The sequence below is a fragment of the Cervus elaphus genome, chromosome 9, assembly GCF_910594005.1.
Source record: "Cervus elaphus chromosome 9, mCerEla1.1, whole genome shotgun sequence".
Classification (NCBI taxonomy): Eukaryota; Metazoa; Chordata; class Mammalia; order Artiodactyla; family Cervidae; genus Cervus; species Cervus elaphus.
This window is the reverse complement of record NC_057823.1, coordinates 66,990,355-67,011,678: the sequence shown is the minus strand read 5'-3', so window position 1 is coordinate 67,011,678 and position 21,324 is coordinate 66,990,355. Positions and strand designations below refer to the sequence as shown.

General features: G+C 45.7%; 2 protein-coding genes across 2 annotated transcripts in view; one reads left to right on the top strand and one right to left on the bottom strand.

The window, feature by feature from the left end:
- CNOT8 (CCR4-NOT transcription complex subunit 8) overlaps positions 1-13,813 on the bottom strand; it is a 34,872-nt gene extending 21,059 nt beyond the window's left edge. The window contains exon 1 of the mRNA XM_043913378.1: positions 13,476-13,813. The gene's annotated coding sequence lies outside the window, so the exon portion shown is untranslated. The remainder of the gene's footprint in view (positions 1-13,475) is intronic.
- On the top strand, positions 302-20,946 carry FAXDC2 (fatty acid hydroxylase domain containing 2). Its single transcript, XM_043913380.1, has 10 exons — positions 302-389; positions 5,170-5,217; positions 7,675-7,766; positions 7,898-8,001; positions 12,791-12,912; positions 17,798-17,978; positions 18,257-18,284; positions 18,795-18,900; positions 19,509-19,672; positions 20,397-20,946. The coding sequence occupies exons 2-10, from the start codon at positions 5,170-5,172 to the stop codon at positions 20,518-20,520; spliced, it is 969 nt and encodes a 322-aa protein (XP_043769315.1). The 5' UTR covers positions 302-389; the 3' UTR covers positions 20,521-20,946.
- The last annotated feature ends 378 nt before the right edge of the window (positions 20,947-21,324 follow it).

Genomic DNA, 21,324 nt, shown 5'->3' with positions numbered 1-21,324 from the left:
ATCGAAACTGTCTCCTATGGGACAGCAACATTTTCTTAAGTTGAGGAAGATCTAAGAAGTTTGTAAAAAGAAAAAAAGACAAAAGCTCAGAGCTCAGCCAAATGTGCTTTTCCAAGCCGTGGCCTGAACTGAGTATTTCCCTCTTGGTTTTCAGATGTCCTTTGGCAAGAAGGGTGTTTTTGTCTCTCATCAAAATAGACCCAAACTCTTTTTCCCATTAAATTCACGTGCCTGGCCTGCGCCAGCCAGTCGGCTTGGCCAGCCTCCCAGCCCACCCGAGGACTAGCGGGGTGAGAAGACAGCAGCTGCCCACTGGGGGCTGAGGGAAGAGAGAGCTGGCTTGAGCTGTGCTGGGACCTGGAGGAACTGGGAGGCAGCCCGCTGCAGAGGTGAGTGGGAGCTGGGCAGGGAAGCTTGTCACCAAGATTAGGATGCATCCAAGTTCATTTAAAGAAAGGCCAAGCATCCCCTTCTCACCTCTGCACCTCTGTCTTGTCCACTTACAGTGCAGGTGAGATCAGCCTCTGACAAATGTCCTGGGATGTTTTCTTAGTACACAGAGTCCTCTCCTGTCTTGCTAATGTCTACATCCTCTGCCTGTGTTTTCACCATCTCCCTCCTCTGTGTAACCCCTTTCTTCTAGCAACTGACAGATAATTCTGTCAAATGGATTGGGTTTGGCTTCAAAACCATGTGAAGGAGAAAACCCCAAGTTAGAATTTGAAAATCCGACTGTCAAAGACTGCCAGGAAGCAACTGTGGTTGAATTGCCTCTCTGTAAACTGGTAGGGCCACCTGGAAGGGACGGGGCCAATTACAACAAAATTGCAAAGGCGCAAGGTACGTGTGTGGGCTAGGAGCTGGACAACCACATCCAAGCTGTTTTCAAGCAACATACTGGGATTTATCAACAGCTATTCCATGTTAGATTTGTGGATGTCCTGGCAGTACCCCAGGATGGATTCCCACAGAGGTTACCAAGGGAGAGGAATAGTGTGTGTAGATGGGTGTGAACAGTGGGCCACTGGTTTTCAGAGTGCTCATATGGATCCTTTGAGGTAGGTGTAAGACAAGCAAGACAAGATAGAGACTTGTAAGTTGCTTCAGTTTCATAGACATTCCAACTAAATTTCTCTAGCTGGGATATAAAGAGTCCATTCACTTTGGCAGAAACAAATGCTCTGAGCATTAGCTTCTGACCTTAGAAAGGAAAGTGTATAGTGTAGGAAAAGGTGCTGAAATGTTTGACAGCAAATGTTAGACACATTCTGAGGGCAAAAAAAAAAATCTTTTCCCCTTTTTTTGTTTATTCAACAAATACTTCCTGAGTATGCTAGGCTTGTGTTTGGTGCTGTGGATCTCAAGAGTAAACAAACAGGCGTGCTTTCAGCCTGCCGGCCATGCGGTAAAGTGGGGCAGTAAATCTGAAGGGGTATAAATATCCACAGCAAAAGCAGTGAAGAGAGCCTTGCTAAAACTGTCCGAAGGGGGTCATTTTTGTCTCAGAGTTTAAACTTTTCCTTCAAGCATTTTACCTTCTTGAATGAATATCTTTTCCCTCTATAAGAGTTTCACTTACATGAGACCTTGTCATACTACCTTCTCGAAACCCTCTTTATCAGAAGCTTTAAGCTGAAGGCAGACTGCTCAGCTTTTCCCAAGACTACAAACAGCCTGAGGGCAGAGGCTGAACTGATGGCAGTTTCAGTCCTCAAGAGGCAGTGGCCCTCTCCCTCACGAAATAAAATTTATGTTATTCTGAAACCACTTGTGACACCAGGCAAAGTGTTAGAAAGCCTGGATTTTGTCAGACACTGTGTGGAGTTTGGAACAAGTCAGTTTTGCTATCTAAGCCTATCTCTTTACATAAAAAGGAAAGGGGTAGACCGGATGGTTTATCAGGTGTTCCATTTCCCTAATAATTTCATAAGATATTTACAAATAAACCTTGTACATTCACATAAAACACTCTTGAGTGTCCCCTGGACTGCAAGGAAATCCAGCCAGTCCATCCTAAGGGAGATCAGTCCTGAGTGTTCATTGGAAGGACTGATGTTGAAGCTGAAACTCCAATACTTTGGCCACCTCATTCGAAGAGCTGACTCATTGGAAAAGACCCTGATGCTGGGAAAGATTGAAGACAGGAGGAGAAGGGGATAACAGAGGATGAGATGGTTGGATGGCATCACCAACTCAATGGACATGAGTTTGGGTGAACTCCAGGAGTTGGTGATGGACAGGGAGGCCTGGCATGCTGCAGTCCATGGGGTCGCAAAGAGTCGGACACGACTGAGCAACTGAACTGAACCGAACTGATCTTTTACCTATCAAATGGGAAACTTCATCAGCCATGTAGAATATCCAGGAACCTAGAATCTGAAAGAACCAGGCTGCAGACAAAACTGTCTATTTCTCCAACCTTCATCCCATTCCCCTGCCCTGTCTTCAGATTTTCAAGGCTGTGAACATCCACTATAGCTTCACTCTGTCATTCACCTAGATTCAGGATTCTGCGATATAAAACTGGCATAGTCAGAATCATCTACTTTCAAAAGAACAACACTAAAAAGCATGTAATTTGGATAATCTTATAATACCTATCGAAATCCCTTTAAGGGAAAGTCAATTCAGAATATTTACTTTTGGGGAAATAGTTTCTTTCTCTGAATGTAGTCCCATCATAAATGCCATTTCCTATCCTCCCCCTACATATTTTCTCATGTGGAAAATCAAAGTTATATAGTATCATGTTATTAAACAGGGCCAAGAAGCATGTCTTATTCATCTTTGTATCCTCTGTGGCTAGCATTGTATCTGGCACACAATAAATGTTTCTCAAAATAATGATTAATATCATAGAAAAACCATGCCCTATTTTACTTTTGGTATTAAAAAAGAAAGCATGCACACACAATATCTAATCCATTATTTGCGGTTAATAGAGGCTGATCTTACTCCTTTTTGTCCCTGTACCACCTGAATGCCACCCTGCATTCACCGATTTCAGCACATTCTATACATTGTCTGCACAATCAGTATAATAAGCACTGAGTTCAAGTTCTGCCACTAAATAACTGTAATCTGAAGCTGAGTAATGAAAATTTCTATGCCTCCATTTCTTCAAATGGAAAATGGGGGCAACAGAATAGATGAGATTGGGACTTTCATGGTGGTCCAGTGGTTAAGACTCCATGCTTACGATGCGGGGAGCCTGGGTTACATCCTTCGTCAGGGAATGGAGCCTGCGTGTCACAACTACAGATCCTACATGCAGAAAATAAGAGCCTGCACAGCCAAATTAAAAAAAAGAAAAAAAGAAAAGTTGAACTAAAGACAACTGGTAGTTCTTAAATGGGAGACTTTAAAAGGTAGAGAAAAAGACAGGAAGCACAATAAAAATGTAATGATTATAGTACCTTCAGTTCAGTTCAGTCACTCCGTTGTGTCTGACTCTTTGTGACCCCACGGACTGCAGCACACCAGGCCTCCCTGTCCATCACCAAATCCTGGAGCTTGCTCAAACTCATGTCCATCAAGTCGATTATGCCATCCAACCATCTCATCCTCTGTCATCCCTGTCTCCTCCTGCCTTCAATCCTTCCCTTCAATCTTTCAATCAGGGTCTTTTCTAATGAGCCAGTTCTTTGCATCAGGTGGCCAAAGTATTGGAGCTTCTTCTTCAGCATCAGTCTTTCCAATGAATATTCAGGGTTGATTTCCTTTAGGATTGACTGGTTTGATCTCCTTGCAGTCCAAGGGACTCTTAAGAGTCTTCTACAACACCACAGCTCAAAAGCATCAATTTTTCTGCACTTAGTTTTTTTTATGGTCCAACTCTCACATCCATACATGACTACTGGAAAAACCATAGCTTTGACTACACAAACCCTTGTTGGCAAAGTAATGTCTCCACTTTTTAATATGCTGTCCAGGCTTGTCATAGCTTTTCTTCAGTGGAGCAAGCATCTTTTAATCTCAAGGGTGCAGTCACCATCTGCAGGGCCCAGATGGTGCAGATGTTTTTTTGGAGCCCCAAAAAACAGTCTGTCACTGTTTCTATTGTTTCCCCATCTATTTGCCATGAAGTGATGGGACCAGATGCCATGATCTTCGTTTTTTGAATGTTGAGCTTTAAGCCAACTTTTTCACTCTCCTCTTTCACTTTCATCAAGAGGCTCTTTAGTTCTTCTTCACTTTCTGCCATAAGGGTGGTGTCATCTGCATATCTGAGGTTATTGATATTTCTCCTGGCAATCTTGATTCCAGCCTGTGCTTCATCCAGCCCAGCTTTCCTCATGATGTACTCTGCATAGAAGTTAAATAAGCAGGGTGACAATATACAGCCTTGAAGTCCTCCTTTCCCAATTTGGAACCTGTCTGTTGTTCTATGTCTAGTTCTAACTGTTGCTTCTAGACCTGCATACAGATTTCTCAGGAAACAGGTAAGGTGGTCTGGTATTCCCATCTCTTTAAGAATTTTCCACAGTTGTTGTGATCCACATAGTCAAAGGCTTTGGCATAGTCAATGAAGCAGAAGTAGGTACTTTTCTATAATCTCTTGCTTGTCCTATGATCCAATGGATGTTTGGCGATTTGATCTCTTATTCAACTTTGCCTTTTCTAAATCCAGGTTGAATATCTGGAAGTTCTCGGTTCATGTACTGTTGAAGCCTAGCTTGGAGTATTTTGAGCATTACTTTGCTAGCATGTGAGATGAGCGCAATTGTGAGGTAGTTTGGGCATTCCTTGGCATTGCCTTTCTTTGGGATTGGAATGAAAACTGATCTTTTCCAGTCCTGTGGCCACTGCTGATTTTCCAACCTTGCTGGCATATTGAGCGCAGCACTTTAATAGCAGCATCTTTTAGGATTCGAAATAGTTTACTAGCTTTGTTCGTAGTGATGCTTCCTAAGGCCCAACTGACTTTGCACTTAAGGATCTCCATGTAAATTTTAGAATCAGTTTGTCTCATTCCAGGGGAGTTTTTGGTGGTTTGTGGGTTTTTTTTTTTTTTTTTTTTTTTAGTTTTTGTAACTCTTGTGTGATTCTAATGAGTAGCCAGCATAAAAAAAATCACTGCTGGCCATTCACTTTGACATTCTCTATTACCTATTTAGCTAGATGCATGTGAAAATGACACCTAGGCTCACCTGCACTTTCTTATTCCAGATGAAAGGAGAAGCTGGACATATGCTACACAATGAGAATCCAAACCAGGTAAATATGAGTACCCTACCCACCAAACTCAACTTCCCTGAATGTTCAGATGGTAAAGAATCTGCCTGCAATGCAAGAGACCCAGGTTCAATCCCTGGGTCAGGTAGATCCCTTGGAGATGGGAATGGCTACCTACTCCAGTATTCTTGCCTGGAGAAATCCATGGACAGGAGCCCAGGAGGCTACAGTCCATGGGTTGCAAAGACTCAGACACAACAAAGCAGCTTCACTTCACTTTAACCCATCAAAGTGGTGAGCAGGCAGCCAGTGCTCCCTCCCATGTCTGTGCTTGCAGTGTAACTGACAGCCTCACAGGGTGCTGGGGTAGCTGACATGTTAGTGAAGTGCTCCCCTCAGTAGCGGAGCAGAATCACTTGACTCCAAGCTGCCTCATTATCACTCAAGCCCCAGTGCCTGCATGTAGGGCACTGAAGAGCCCCACAACTGTCCCAGCAAGGTCTCCTGGCCCTTAGAATGCCCCAGGCTCAGGCCTTTGGAACCACCACTACATCTGCTCTGGGGACAAGAGAGGTCCACTCTAGTCTGGGGCTGTGAATTGGGGTGGGGAACAAGCTGCAGCAGATCCCAATAATGTCTGATCTGTATGCACCTGCCCTTCACAGAGACCTTTGTCCTGTACGTGTTCCTGGCACTTTTGGCTGCAGGAGACAGAAAACACCATGATCCATGAAAACACATCTAGTCTTATACAAGAAAACGAGGTTTTAAATTTGACTACACTTGCTTTGATAAAACTCAAAGGGAAGATTCCTAGGCCATCTGGAAAAGCTCATGAAAAGGGTCCTTTGAATCCTAAAAATGGAGTAATTGCAAAAGCCCAAGATGAACTGACTGGCAAGTTTGGGGGTGACCTTTAAACAACCTATGTAAAAGAACAAGTTTTGGGGTGGGGTAAGAAAAAAAAAAGAACAAATTTCTGTGGTCCTGGTGATCCAACCCACAATGGCAGAGACAGAGAAAGAGAGAGAGAGAGTGAGAAAGAAAGGAGAAGAGGAGGTCATTTTTCGTAACTCAGGACCCTGAAGAGTAGTAGGTGTTCGAAAACATTTCACTGGCCCTAGAAAATAACTTACAAACTTCTTCTGACTGGAAGTGGAAAGGGGTAATCAGAGAAAAAGAGTCAGTGCAGATTCAGGTTGCTCCGAATGAGTCCATCAAAACAGTCCACTAGGGGACTTCCCTGGTGGTCCAGTTGGCCAAGACTCCACACTTCCAATACAGGGGCCCAGGTTCCTTCCCTGGTCTGAGAACTAGATCCTACATGTTTCAACTAAGAGGTCACATGCCACAACTAAGAGTTCACATGCCACAACTGAAAGATTCTGCATTCCACAATGCAGCAAGTATTTAAATAAAAAAAAAAACAAAACCCCACTCCTCCAAATCTCCAAAGTCTGGGTTAAGACATGGCATCCTATTAGATCAGCTTCCTGTACAAGGGTGTGTGTGGTCGGGTTCACTAACTGCACACCCGTAGGGACCACCACTTCTCGTTCTCTCCCTTGAAGGAATATGAGCAGACTCCATCCAGGCTTATAAACATAAACTGTAATGGACATTTGTCATCCCTGTGCAAGGTAGTATGGAAATTGGTGACACACCAGGGATTTCCTTCTATAAGACTGGACCTTCTTGTTTTACCATCAGGGTTGCTACCTTTGATGTTTTAGGCTTCTGGAGAACATGTCAGGACCACCCAGTGATGGCCAGTGCCTATTCTTTGTTCAGGGAGCCTCTCATCAGCCTCAGACATAAGCTGGCAGCCCAGGCTTATGTCTATGGGAGGCAGAGGACTTATTACAAGTCAGAAAACGTGTTTGTTTACTCTTTTCTTCAAGGACAAAAGAGTGATGGGCACTGGAAAGCAGGCCTGGCTGGGGAACACAGTGAAGTCCCCATGGCCTCATCAAAGATCCTGCAAATCCCTCTGTGATGGCTGTCCCAGCCTTGCTGCTCACTGGATTTCAATGGGGAGCTTTAAAAACAGGGCAGCCCATGCTCCACCCCAGAGACTCTTATGTAACTGAGCTGGGAAGAAGCCTGCATAGTGGGATTTTTTAAAAGCTCCCAAGTGATTGCCATGTATAGAAAATCTGCATCTCTGTTCAACAAGAGGACTGGTCATGAAATCCCATGGCTCTTGGAAGGCTCATCTGTCATTATCTAGGTGACAAAACTGGCTGCTAGATTCTCTGGGGCAGCTGTGCGTTCTTCCTTCCCTCCACCCTTAAGCTCTAACTTTCATGCTCACCTCCGCACAAGCCTGAGAGCTCTTGACAAGGAAGAGCCTCCTGTGGAAGCTGGGGAAGGTCAGCAGATGTGCCATGCTGGCATGACAGAACCTGATGGCCTATCACTCCTGCCAGGCTTCAGCAGTGAGCCGCCTGGGAAGGCAGGAGTCTGGTTGGGGCCTGACATTTTCTTGTCCTCCCCTAGGAGGGACACATCTGGGGCTCCATGAGGAGGACGGCTTTCATCCTGGGCTCCGGCCTTCTCTTGCTGATGGCCCACTGGAACTGTGTCACAGGGTGAGTCTGCTCGGACGGCTCTAATTCAGGATCTGGGGGCCTTGCGGTGGAGGTCCGCTGGCAGAGCTTGGGTTTAGGAGCCGTCCACCCACCAGTCTTCACTCAGAAACATGAATGAGTTTTCTTTCAAGGCATCTTCAGAGATTTTGGGGTGTTTCCGGCTACTTTTGGCAAGCCCAGTGGGAGAGGCTGCTGTCTACATTTGAAGGGAAAGAGTGGCTGCTCTACATTCTAGGTAAGATTCCCAGACACCAGTCCTTAGGGTTTGGGTATGGGTTATAGCTTAATTCTGTTTGTTTTGTTCTCTACTCTGAGATTCTCAGCTTATTACTCTAAGGAATGAGAACCGAAAGACAGTGGTAACCCCAAAGAATACTAAATCTGTGGGCAATCTTGAATGGATGTTTAAGGAACTTGAGAAAAAAGAACTTGAGACATCCCCCTAGCTATGTCAAACAGAGAAGAAAAAGAAAGAAAAGGAATAAAAAAGAACTAAAAGGAATCCAGATTGGAAAAGAAATAAAACTCTCATTGTTTGCAGATGACATGATACTATACACAGAAAACCCTAAAGATACTATCAGAAAATTACTTAGAGCTAATCAGTGAATTTAGCCAAGTTGAAGGATATAAAAATCAATACACAGAAATCTCTTGCATGACTATAACAATGAAAAATCAGAAAGAGAAATTAAGGAATCAATCCCATTCACACTGCAACAAAAAGAATAAAAAAATACCTAGGAATCAACCTACCTAAGTCGTTCAGTCGTGTCCGACTCTTTGTGATCCCATGGACTGTAGCCTGCCAGGCTCCTCTGTCCGTGGAATTCTCCAGGCATTCCTGGAGTGGGTTGCCATTTCCTTCTCCAGGGGATCTTCCTACCCCAGGGATTGAATCCACATCTCCTGCTTTGCAGGCAGATTCTTTACCTTCTGAGCCACCAGGGAAGCCCCACACAAGAAGACAAAAGAGCTGTATTCAGAAAACTATAAGATACTGATGAAAGAAATCAAAGACAATATAAACATATGGAGAGATATTTCATGTTCCTGGGTAGGAAGAATCAATATTGTGAAAATGACTATACTACCAAATGTAATTTACAGATTCTATGTGATCCCTATCAAATTACCAATGTCATTTTTCACAGAAATAGAATAAAAAATTTTCACAATTCATATGGAAACATAAAAGACCCTGAATAGCCAAAGCAATTTTGAAAAAGAATGGAGCTGGTGGAATCAACCTTCCTGACTTCAGATTATACTATGAAACTACAATCATCAACATAGTATGGTACTGGCACAAAAACAGAAATATAGACCAATGGAACAGGATATAAATAAATATACCCATGAAATAAATATACCCAGAAATAAACCCATGCACCTACAGGCACCTTATTTTTGACAAAGGAGGCAAGAATATACAATGGGGCAAAGATAGTCTCTTCAATAAATGCTGCTAGAAAAACTGGACAGCTATGTGTAAAAGAATGACACCATACACAAAGATAAACTAAAAATGGATTAAAGACCTAAATGTAAGTCCAGAAACTATAAAACTCTTAGAGGAAAACATAGGCAAAACACTCTATGACATAAATCACAGCGAAATCCTCTATGACCCACCTCCTAGACTAATGGAAATAAAAACAAAAATAAACAAGTGGGACCTAATTAAATTTAAAAGCTTTTGCATAGCAAAGGAAACTATAAACAAGGTGAAAAGACAACCCTCAGAATGGGAGAAAATAACAGCAAATGAAACAACTGACAAAAGATTAATTTCCAAAATATACAGGCAGCTCATACAAGTCAATACCAGAAAGACAAACAACCCAATCAAAAAGTGGGGAAAGGACCTAAACAGACATTTCTCCAAAAAAGAAACATGCAGATGGCTAATAAACACAGGAAAAGATGCTCAACATTGCTTATTATTAGGGAAATGCAAATCAAAACTACAATGAGATATCACCTCACACTGGTCAGAATGACCATCATCATCAAATAAAAAAAAAAAAGATGATCAAAATTCAGTAAAGAGGGAAGATGAATGAAAATATAAAAAAATAAAAAATTATGGACCTTAAAAAAAATCTACAAACAATAAATGCTGGGGAAGGTGTGGAGAAAAGGGAACCCTCTTGTACTGTTGGTAGAAATGTAAATTGATACAGCCACTATGGAAAACAGTATGAAGATTCCTTAAAACATTAGGAATAAAACCACCCATATACCCAGCAATCCCACTACTAGGCATATACCCTGAGGAGACCAAAACTTAAAAGACACATGTACCCCAATGTTCATTGCAGCACTGTTTACAATGCCTATGACGTGGAAGCAATCTAGATATCCATTGACAGATGAATGGATAAGGAAAGTGTGATACATAAATACAATGGAATATTACTCAGTCATAAAAAGGAAGACATTTGAGTCAGTTCTAGTGAAGTGGATGATCCTAGAGCCTATTATACAGAGTGAAGTAAGTCAGAAAGAGAAAAATAAATATTGTATACTAAGGCATATACATGGAATCCAGAAAGATGGTACTGATGAAATAATTTATTTGCAGGGTAGTAGAGTACACGAAGACACAGAGAACAGACTTGGCACATGGAAGTGGCCAGGAAGGAGAGGGTAGGAGGTATGGAGTGAGTAACATGTAAACATATGTTACCATTTGTAAAATAGATACCAATGGGAATTTGCTGTATTACTCAGGGAACCCAAACCAGAGCCCTGCAACTACCAAGAAGTGTGGAATGGGGAGGGAGGTGGGAGGGAGGTTCAAGAAGGAAGGAACATAGGTAAACCTTTGACTGATTCATGTTGATGTTTGGCAGAAAACAACACAATACTGTAAAGCAATTATCCTTCAATTAAAAATAAATTTTAAAAAAAGAACTTGAGACATCTCCCACATGCACCAAAATAGAAAAATAATAAAAGTTTATGTATAAACGAAAGCATGTGAGAACAGTATTCCAGCGTCTAGATGTCAGGTTCACAAATACAGAGGGCTGCTGTGTCTCATGTGAGGCTATGTCCTTGGACCTGATGCAGCCTAGCTCTTGGGGCCTGACAATATGTGTTCAATCAGCAAATATCTACTGATAGTGCCACTGGCTCTAAAGAGTCCTAAGGAAACAGAGTAGAAGAAAAAGCTATTTTAAGATAGATATCTATAACAGCATTATCTACAATAGTGACTGTCCTCAATTATATATGCATTCAATCAAATAGTACTTATTAAGTGACTTTGTGCCAAACTCATAAGTAGGGTATAAAGAAATTTAAGATAAAGTATTAACATACTCTAGCTACCCCATTCAAATTATGTCACAGTCTGTCTGAAAGAAAATAACTACAAAACAAACCTCAGCCAAAACTATGTCACAGCCAAGAAGGGGAGATAAAAATGTGTCAGTTTCATGAAGCAAATGTAGAGATACATAAAATATTTTGTGTTTCTGATGACTGTTTTCTTCAGAAAGAAAACTCTGAAAATGGGCTGAATACTAAACATGACAGGTTAATGGAATCTTAAGGACTCACTGAAAAAAAAAAACAATGCAAACTGCAAATGTACATGGGGAGAGTGGTGGGAAAACATTTTATGTTTCTGTTACAATGATGGGGAAAGTACCTATCATCTGTGATAGGTAGTGATAAGCAAATACAAGACAGAAAAAACATTTGCAATTTGACAAGTTAGAGCTAAAAAAAATGCTCAAGATACCTCTTGCGATTTTCACTCTGTATTCCTCAAGGAGCCCTTGGATGAACAGGTAGGCAGGCACCTCGATGGATGGCCCATTAGGCCTAAGGCCCAAACGGCCCTGAGGACCTTTATGCCAGTCACATTTCCCCACTGTGTTAGCCAAATACTTCCCAGGCATCAACTGGTACAGGCAGGGTGCTTGATGGAGCAAGAAGGCTATGCAAGGAGGATGGAAGGAAGAGACAGGGAACGGAGTAAAACACCCTTGCTCCTTGGGATATTGAAAGTACAGGAGGCAGCAAGTCCAGGAAAAATACACCTAACAGCACAAGAGTTAGGTAACACTGTGATGTCACCTGGATAACTGCCACTTGGGGTGGACAAAGTGCTTATTTGTTCACCAGAGGAGATCAGAGATATTTGGGGTGACTTCATGGAAAAGTGGGATGAGGAGCCAAGAGCTCTATCTAAATTTGTGTTGATCAGCATTTTCTAAAACATCCTGCAGAACAACAGCATTTCTGTAGGAGGTTAATGAGGTTGGGAGGAGACCATACAAGGTATCATCCAAATGGGTCATGTGTGAGAGTAAAGGAGGGGTTATTAAGAACGATGCTGGAATGATAGATGTAAATTGAAACTGTCCTGGCAGACAGGGACGTATGGCCATCCTATTCTGAGCTATCTGGGAAAACAGTACTGGATACAGAAAAGCCTGGGAAAGGCTGAGTTTAACAAAGTCAAACAGGAAATCTCAGAGCTGTTACCACACTGGTCTGGCCCCTGACTCTCTAAGAGGGCAGGGTGTGAAGACTGTTTAACCAAGGAGCCCCTCAGAGGTGGGTTTTCCACTTTGGGAAACGCCCCTGGACACCTGAGCCCCCTCTGCTCAGGGCATCATAGGCCATGAGGACTGGGTGACCCTGGTGCCCGCCATGAGCCAAACTGGTCGCCCCCTGCTCCTCCCTTCCTCAGCTATTCTTCGGGCTCAGTGGGCAGACATCCAAAAGTCAACTGAAAGTCACTTCTATGTGGAATGCATCACACATCTTACAGTGTTTTGTTGTTCTGTCTCAAATCACCTAGAAGTCTATTGCCCCCGTACTACAGCTAAGAAGAGAAATAGAGACACTCCTCAAGTGACCCATGCTAGTTCCCAGAGCAGGCTTGTCACCCGAAGACTAAAAGCAGGGCCCCGGCCCTGGGCCTGCCCACAGTGCAAACTTAGTCACCACCCTGCCAGCTCCTGAAGTCGCCCTGATGTTTCCCTTCTGCTTCCTAACTTTAAGGGTCACCCAAGTGCCTCTTCTGGTCTACTGGACCTTCAGTGGACTTCTCCTGGTGGCAGACGTGACTGGAAAGCCTAACTTCATCTCCCGCTACCGAATTCAGGTCAGCAACAATGACTGTGTAAGTGTTGCTGCAGCTTCTCCAGGTTGGAGCACAGACAGCAGGGGCTAAAGCTACCTCCTAACTCTGCTAGCCAGCCCAGGACAGAGCACGGCCAGAGGGAGCCCAGAGCTTCTGTAAAAGGCTCTCCCAGATTAGAAGCTTAGACAGAGTACGTAATATGTCTCAAATCTCAGAGCCAGCCAGTCAAGACTCATGTCTGGTCTCCTGACCCCTAGACTTGGCTCTCCACCTGCCTGTTCTGGCCCTTGACACCTGGGTCAGCATTTTAGGAGCAGAAATGACTGTCTCAGCCCAGCACTGACCAAGCCCCAGAGAAGTCAGACAGGTCTCCCCTTACCCACGGGAGCAGGGGCAGCAATGGCAGATGCTGAAAACACAGATGTCAGTGGGCCTTGTTTGGGAAGGACGCAGCTGCTGAAACAATGGACAACCCCCCCATCGTGAATTCTGACTGTGTGCATGGTGGTGGTTTTTTAAGCAGGGACTCCTTCCCAATTATTTCATTCAACCAACTGAACAGAGCTGCCAGATTTTATAACATCAGTCCATCCTCTGCTTACCTTCCCTCTCTTCTGGACAGGATAGCTAGTTCATGCTTCTCCTCCCTCTTCAAATCCTCAACACGTACGTCCTCCTAGATTATGGCCTTGCGTTCACGTAGAAGAGACCCTTCACAGCCTCGCACCACAGCAGCCTGCGGGAGCAACTGGATACATGCTCTCCCTGCCCACCTGGGGGAGCACGTGGTCTCTCCTTGTGCCTCCTCAGGCTGTTCCTCCGCCACCGGGACACTGCAGCCACCGCCTCCTGTTTACGCCAGCAACCACTCCTTCTCTTTCTTGCATTCTTTTAGTTTTTCCTCTTCTGCTCTCTTCAGTCCAGTTCAGTTCAGTCGCTCAGTCGTGTCCGACTCTTTGTGACCCCATGAGCTGCAGCACACCATGCCTCCCTGTCCATCACCAACTCCTGGAGTCCGCCAAAACTCATGTCCATTGAGTTGGTGATGCCATCCAACCATCTCATCCTCTGTCGTCCCCTTCTTCTCCTGCCCTCAATCTTTCCCAGCATCAGGGTCTTTTCAAGTGAGTTAGCTCTTCGCATCAGGTGGCCAAAGTATTGGAGTTTCAGCTTCAACATCAGACCTTCCAATGAACACCCAGGACTAATCTCCTTTAGGATGGACTGGTTGGATCTCCTTGCAGTCCAAGGGACTCTCAAGAGTCTTGTCCAACACCACAGTTCAAAAGCATCAATTCTTCGGCACTCAGCTTTCTTTATAGTCCAACTCTCAGATCCATACATGACTACTGGAAAAACCATAGCCTGGACTAGATGGACCTTTGTTGCTATCTCTGCTTTTTAATATGCTATCTAGGTTGGTCATAACTCTTTCCAAGGAGTAAGCGTCTTTTAATTTCATGGCTGCAATCACCATCTGCAGTGATTTTAGAGCCCAAAAAAACAAAGTCTCTCACTGTTTCCACTGTTTCCCCATCTGTTTGCCATAAAGTGATGGGACCATATGCCATGATCTTAGTTTTCTGAATGTTGAGCTTTAAGCCAACTTTTTCACTCTCCTCTTTCACTTTCATCAAGAGGCTCTTTAGTTCTTCTTCACTTTCTGCCATAAGGGTGGTGTCATCTGCATATCGGAGGTTATTGATATTTCTCCTGGCAATCTTGATTCCAGCTTGTGCTTCTTCCAGCCCAGCATTTCTCATGATGTACTCTGCATATAAATTAAATAAGCAGGGTGACAATATACGGCCTTGATGTACTCCTTTTCCTATTTGGAACCAGTCTGTTGTTCCATGTCCAGTTCTAACTGTTGCTTCCTGACCTGCATACAGGTTTCTCAAGAGGCAGGTCAGGTGGTCTGGTATTCCCATCTCTTTCAGAATTTTCCACAGTTTCTTGTGATCCACACCGTCAAAGGCTTTGGCATAGTCCATAAAGCAGAAATGGATGTTTTTCTCGAACTCGCTTGCTTTTTCGATGATCCAGTGGATGTTGGCAATTTGATCTCTGGTTCCTCTGCCTTTTCTAAAACCAGCTTGAACATCTGGAAGTTCTTGGTTCACGTATTGCTGAAGCCTGGCTTGGAGAATTTTGAGCATTACTTTACTAGCGTGTGCTCTCTTACTCTCTGCTTTATCACAAACCTGTTGTAATTTATCCCAGCTTAAAAACCAAACCAAACTCAAAACTGTTACCTCCCTCTCCCATGTGCACTCCCACTCATATTTTTGGTCCCCTTTGCAGAGTTGTCTCTACAGTTTCCAGTTCCTCTCTGTCTACTCGTATTCCCCATCATTTCACACTATGAAGAATGGAAAACACATATACAGAAGGTGAAAAGGTAGTACTCTGATCACTCATTTACCCACCACCTAGATTCACCAATCTTAAACATTTCAAAATGTGTGCTTTTGCTATATATAAAAATATAAATATCTATATAAATATCTATGCATCTATAACTTTTTGTTTTGTTTGAAACTAAGACATCACAAAACTCTAAATCCTTTAGCCTGTACCTCATACAAATAAAGACAAAACTATCCTCTCACCTGCTCTACCTAGAAACTTCCTCCCATCAGGCCTTAACCTCCATGGCTCCTCAGAAAGTACAGGTCGCTGGTGTCCCTGTCACAGGCTTGTCTCACTAGACCTAACAGGACTGTTTTCACATGTTCATTGCCACCCTGCTGCAGCTTCTTATACTGGCCCCCAAGGCCCTGCTCTTTCCTCCAGCCTCATAGCTCACCCCTTCACAGTCTACCTTCTGGTTCCACCTCAGCCTAATCTCCCCAACCTCTTAATGTTGACACCCAGGGCTCAGCCTTGGTCTGCTTCTCTGCCCTCAACTCTTCAGTGTCGTGATTTTAAATAGCACCTAAACTCTGACAGCTCACACACATGTAGCTCTCAAATCCAGGCTGTCTCCTGATCCAGGATCAAATATCCACCTGCCTCATAGACATCTCCAATCCAACATGATCTACAGACCATTTCTGAACTTCTACTCCCTCCAAAGTCTTTGCTCCCCACAGCCTCCCCCATCTCAGTGGGCAGCTTCTCAGACCCAAAGCCTTGGAGTCACCCTTGAGAATGCGCTTTCCCTTACACTCCACATCCAGTCCATCAGGAAACCTCCAGAATCCAGCCATTTCTCACCACCTCCGTTACCACCTCCCTGGTCTGAGCCACCGGCCTCTCCTGTGTGTATTTTTGCAATTCTAATTAGCCTCCCCATTTCTGTTCTTGGTGTTCTACTGTCTATTCCCAGCGCAGCAGCCAGAGTAACCCTGTACCTGCTCTCACTTCTCTGCTCACAACCTTGGGATGACATCATCTTCTCTTGGAGGAAAAGTCCAAGTCCTCAGTGCGGCTTCAGGGGCCCTTACGCACTGGCTCCTCCCCACCTCTTGACCTCACCTTCCACACTCCTCACCCCACTGCTCACGCCTCTCCAGCCAACGACGCCAGGAGTGTGCGCCTTGGAGCCTTCTACCAGCTCTCCCCTTTACCCGAACACACTCCCCCTCCATAAATGTTTCCTCTTCATCATTTGTTCAAATCTCACCATCGAGGAAGCTTACCCTGATCATTCTATTTAAAATGGTAAGCATATAAGTTCAGTGTGGGCAGGAATTTGTTTTGTTCGCTGTTTTCTTCCCAGCACACAAAACACTGCCAGGAACATAGAAAGTACTCAATAAATATCATTTGAATGAATGAATGATCATACATCACACTCCCCTTTTGGTCAAGGTTGCCAGAAGAGGTGTTTTACTTCCTCTATAGGTAGTCTGAAATGAGGCTGGCCAGACTTGGCTTTGCCATGGGATGAAACTGAAGGTTTCGAGACTGAATTCTGGTCCCTCAATACACACAGTGCTTGGAGAAGCCAGAAAGAGAGCCAGGCCTGAAGTATAAGGACCACTCTGAATCTGGCCTTGCCTTGGGGCCATTCACCTCTGGCTTGCAGAAATTTCTCAGGAAGAAATCCTTTCTGACACCCCCAAACCAGTTCATTAGGACCAGCAAGTGACATGTGGTCATGGGGCTATTCCCTGGAACAAGTTGGTCAAGAGGCCAGACAGCAGCTCCCTGGCTCACGTCCTTCTTCACTGGGGCCTGATGCAGTGAGACTAGATTGCATGAAGGGAAAGGGGGTGACTGGTCCCAAGGAAAGGTTGGCTGCAGCATTGAGGCCCAGTGGGGTGTGAGCATGTGGGGCCGGCTCTCCACAGTGACCTGGGAGAACACTCAGGCAGGCCCCATCCTGAGCTGAGGTCACTGAGGGTGACATCCTGTCACTGAGGGTGACTACCACCCTGAACACCAGGAAGACCCACTTACATAAGTTGGTCAAGAGGCCAGATTGCAGCTCTCTGACTCAAATCCTTCTTCACTTGGGCCTGGTGAAGCGAGGCTAGACCACATGAGGAGGCACATCACCTTGATCTCTGCACCTGACCCTGGCCAAGCCTCCCTGGATAACCAGAGCCAAAAGGCTGCAGGAGGATTCAGGCTGACAGCCTTCTCCACACTCCCCAAGGTGCCTGTGTGAATACATGGGGTTGGGCCTGGGCAGAGAAACAGGGAGGACAGTGGTGGGAAGGAGGAAGCAGCAGGCAAGTTCAGACAGACACTCAGGCTGGGGGAGGGAACTTTCCAAAAGCAGGGCATTACCAGGTGGCTTCCCCCTGAGCTGGTCCGCACTCGAGGGCTGCCAGCCCCAGCCAGACATTACTCCTAGCACCCAGCCCAGAGCGAGAGCCTCCTGAGAACAGTCCACAGGGGAGCCTGGTTTCCAGAAGACAAAGACCTACTTAAACTCTTGTCCACTGCCTTAGTTCCTTCTTTCCCTCCACAGGTGGACCCCATGAAACTACGCCAGTCTACCCTCATGATGCTCTTCAATCAATTAGTGATCTCTCTTCCCATGCTGGTCTCACTCTACCCCATCCTCAAGTTGTGGGGAGACCCCTGCCATCGAGAGTGCCCCACCTTCCACTGGTTCTTCACGCTGGTCGTCTTCACGCTGATTAAGCTAAGTCACTTCAGTCGTGTCTGGCTCTGTGTGACCCCATAGACAGCAGCCCACCAGGCTCCCCCGTCCCTGGGATTCTCCAGGCAAGAACACTGGAGTGGGTTGCCATTTCCTTCTCCAATGCGTGAAAGTGATAAGTGAGAGTGAAGTCGCTCAGTCGTGTCTGACCTCTTTGCGACCCCATGGACGGCAGCCTACTAGGCTTCTCCGTCCGTGGGATTTTCCAGGCAAGAGTAATGGAGTGGGGTGCCATTGCCTTCTCCATCACGCTGATTGAAGAAGTGCTATTCTACTACTCACACCGGGAAGCGCACTCCTCCTGAGCACAGCCAGCTCCTCACTCTCCAGGTACACCCGTCACCCAGGAAACAGGGCCTCCTTGGAGTTGTAGGGATGGGACACCACCGCTTGGCCTGGAAAGCTTCTTGTTATCTAGGTTACAGGAGGACCACTCTGTACTCCATAGCTGACAACCCAAGACAACCCACTTGGGAGTGTTTAAGACGACACTCCCAAAGAAGTGTCTGGAACTCCATTTATGCCTGTGGCAGGGCAGTTTCCCATTCATTCCCCTATGGAATCCTTTCTGGCCATCATCCACTTTGCAGCTCATACAACTGAGGCAGAGACAGGCTGCGTCACCCTCCCCAAATTATGCACCACAAAAACTCAAAGGCAGGTCTGTCTGGGTGCCAATCCAGTGTGTTTTCAACTTTGTTCCTTGTATGTAAACCCAGTTTTTACCTTTGCTTTCTCAAGTTCTGATCAGGGACGAGGAGAGGGAGGCTGGCAAATTATGAACTGGTAACTATCTTTCTAGACTCCTTCACCACCCAAAACTCTACAAGAAAATCCATAAGAAACACCACGAGTGGACAGTGCCCATCACTGCAACCTGTCTGTCTGTCCACCCTATTGAGCATGTGGTGAGTAGAGCTCGGCTTCCCCAGAGGAGAGGGCAGAGGGCCCCAACCCCCTTCCTTAAGCTAAGGTCTCCTGCACAAAATGGGACCACACTGGGAGTTTCTTTCTTCTGCCCCTTCCACAGCTACCATTTATGCTGGCATATCCAAGGAAAAACCAGATGCCTGAGGTGAATTATCTCATTTAGTTCTCCCAACAAGCATTTAAAAATAACCATTCTGATAATGAGGAAGTTGAGGTTCAGTTAATACTTTGTCCTAGGTTTCAAGCTCAAAGTGAAAGTTGCTTGAAATTCGCTCAGCTGTGTCCAGCTCTTTGTGATCCCATGGACTGTAGCCTGTCAGGGTCCTTTGTCCATCGAATTCCCTTCTCCAGGAGATCTTCCCAACCCAGGGATCAACTCTAGGTCTCCTGCCTTGCAGGTGGATTTTTTATGGTCTGAGCCACCAGGAAAGCTGAAGGACTCCTGGAAATTAAGGTCCAGAAATTCATTCATCTTCCCCAAATCTGAGTCAGGAAGTCTTCCTGGTACCACTCTGGGGGAAGGGGACATCCACCTTGGTTCCCTTCCTCCCCTCAGGCCCCCCTTCAGATAGCTCTCTTCTTGCAGATCAACATGCTGCTGGCAATACTGGGTCCAAAAGTAATGGGCTCCCCCTTGTCCTCCATCACCACGTGCATTTCCTTGGCCCTCACCTTCACCATGATCTCCCACTGTGGCTACCACCTACCCTTCTTGCCTTCACCTGAATTCCATGACTACCAGCACCAAAAGTAAGGCACCCCTCCCCACTTTGGGTCTCTGGGCAGTTAACACTCACCTTTATCCTGGAGCTCCTGACAGCAGACACTGGTGTCTCAGTGTAGATGTGGGTACAGTGGAGGGAGAGGCATCTGGGGTCAGCATAATAACCACCTTCCTGGGACCCAGATCACCTTGCCATCTTGGTTCTGACACTGAATCTTCCTTGCCACTGTTTAAGCTCCATTTACACCTGAACCCTTTGAGTATATAGTGTAAGCTATGGGCACTACCAGAAAAAATGCATGTATGCATATAATTCCTGCAGGCAATTCAAGGGGAGCTGTGCGCTTTCTGAAAGCCTCCAGTCTCAGCAGTGTGGTCTAGGACCCTCCTGCATCAGAAATCATCTGAGATGCTTTTTTCAAATGCAGGCTCTGGGGTTCCACTTCAGATACCCAGAATCAAAGCCTCTGGGGGAACAGGGCCTGGCAACTGCATTTACTAAGTGTTCCAGGGGAATCTGATGGATTCCAGAACCTACCTCAACAAGCAGGCTCTGCTGCAGGTTTTGACTTGTGTGCATCAAATCAGAGAGAGAGCTTTTCAAAGGAAAAGCACTGATTTTCACTCTGGAAGGGCCCAGCAATCTGTGCACACCCACTCGGGTGACTCAGAAGCAGGTGGTGGGCACGATGGGGACAGGTGAGATGGACGTGAGCACACCAGCCTTCAGCACCCTCCTCTCCCCTCCAGGGTCGACCAGTGCTATGGGGCCCTGGGGATGCTGGACTATCGCCATGGGACTGACACCGTGTTTAAGCAGGCCAAGGCCTACAAGAGACACATGATCCTGCTGGGCTTCACCCCACTCTCTTGAGAGCATCCCCGATCCTCTGAAGATGATGGCCTAAGAAACAGCCACAGTTCCACACCGGCCATCCCTCAGCAGACAGTCCTCTGCTATGCCTGAGGACTCCTACTCACATCTAACAGCTTGCTCCTTCAGCCACACACTGATGACAACCCTACGAGAGCAGGGGAAGATCAGCTTCCTGGAAAAGCAGAGCCACAGAGACTAGGGCTCCCCCAACTGCTGTTATCCACAGTGGGTCCAAGCATTCACAGAAGAAAGGAAAAAATACATCTTCCTGGAATGTAGGCCAGCCAGAGGGAAGAAGCTACTGGAGAGGGCTCCTGGGGAGTCCACTGGTCCTCTCCAATGGAAGTGGACAGGCATCCCAGATGACCCCTTGGTGGCCCTGGCAGGACGCAGAATGACAAATGTGGCAGGGAGCTGTGCCTGCAGCCATCGCTGCTCCTGGTGCCAGGGGGAGAGGGAACCAGATGCTGCTTTGTCCCTTCCTGTCCCCTAAAGCTCCTCTTATACCCTATTTAGGACAGGGTTAGGACACCCTGGCAACAGTTCTGGGATTAAGTTCCCATTACACACACACACAAACACCCCATTCAACTCAGCCCACTGCAATTGGACATCACCCTCCTCTGAAAAGGAAAATAAGTCACAGTAGCTTCTCCCGGGATCATAACTGAAATATAAAGAGGCGCAGAGGTTACCCCAACACCTTCAGCCACTCACAGACTCAAAGGCCAAAGCCTGTGGCCCTGCTCAGCTGGGGCCCTTGTAACTACAGAGGGAAGGGTCAGAGTGCTGACGTTGGAG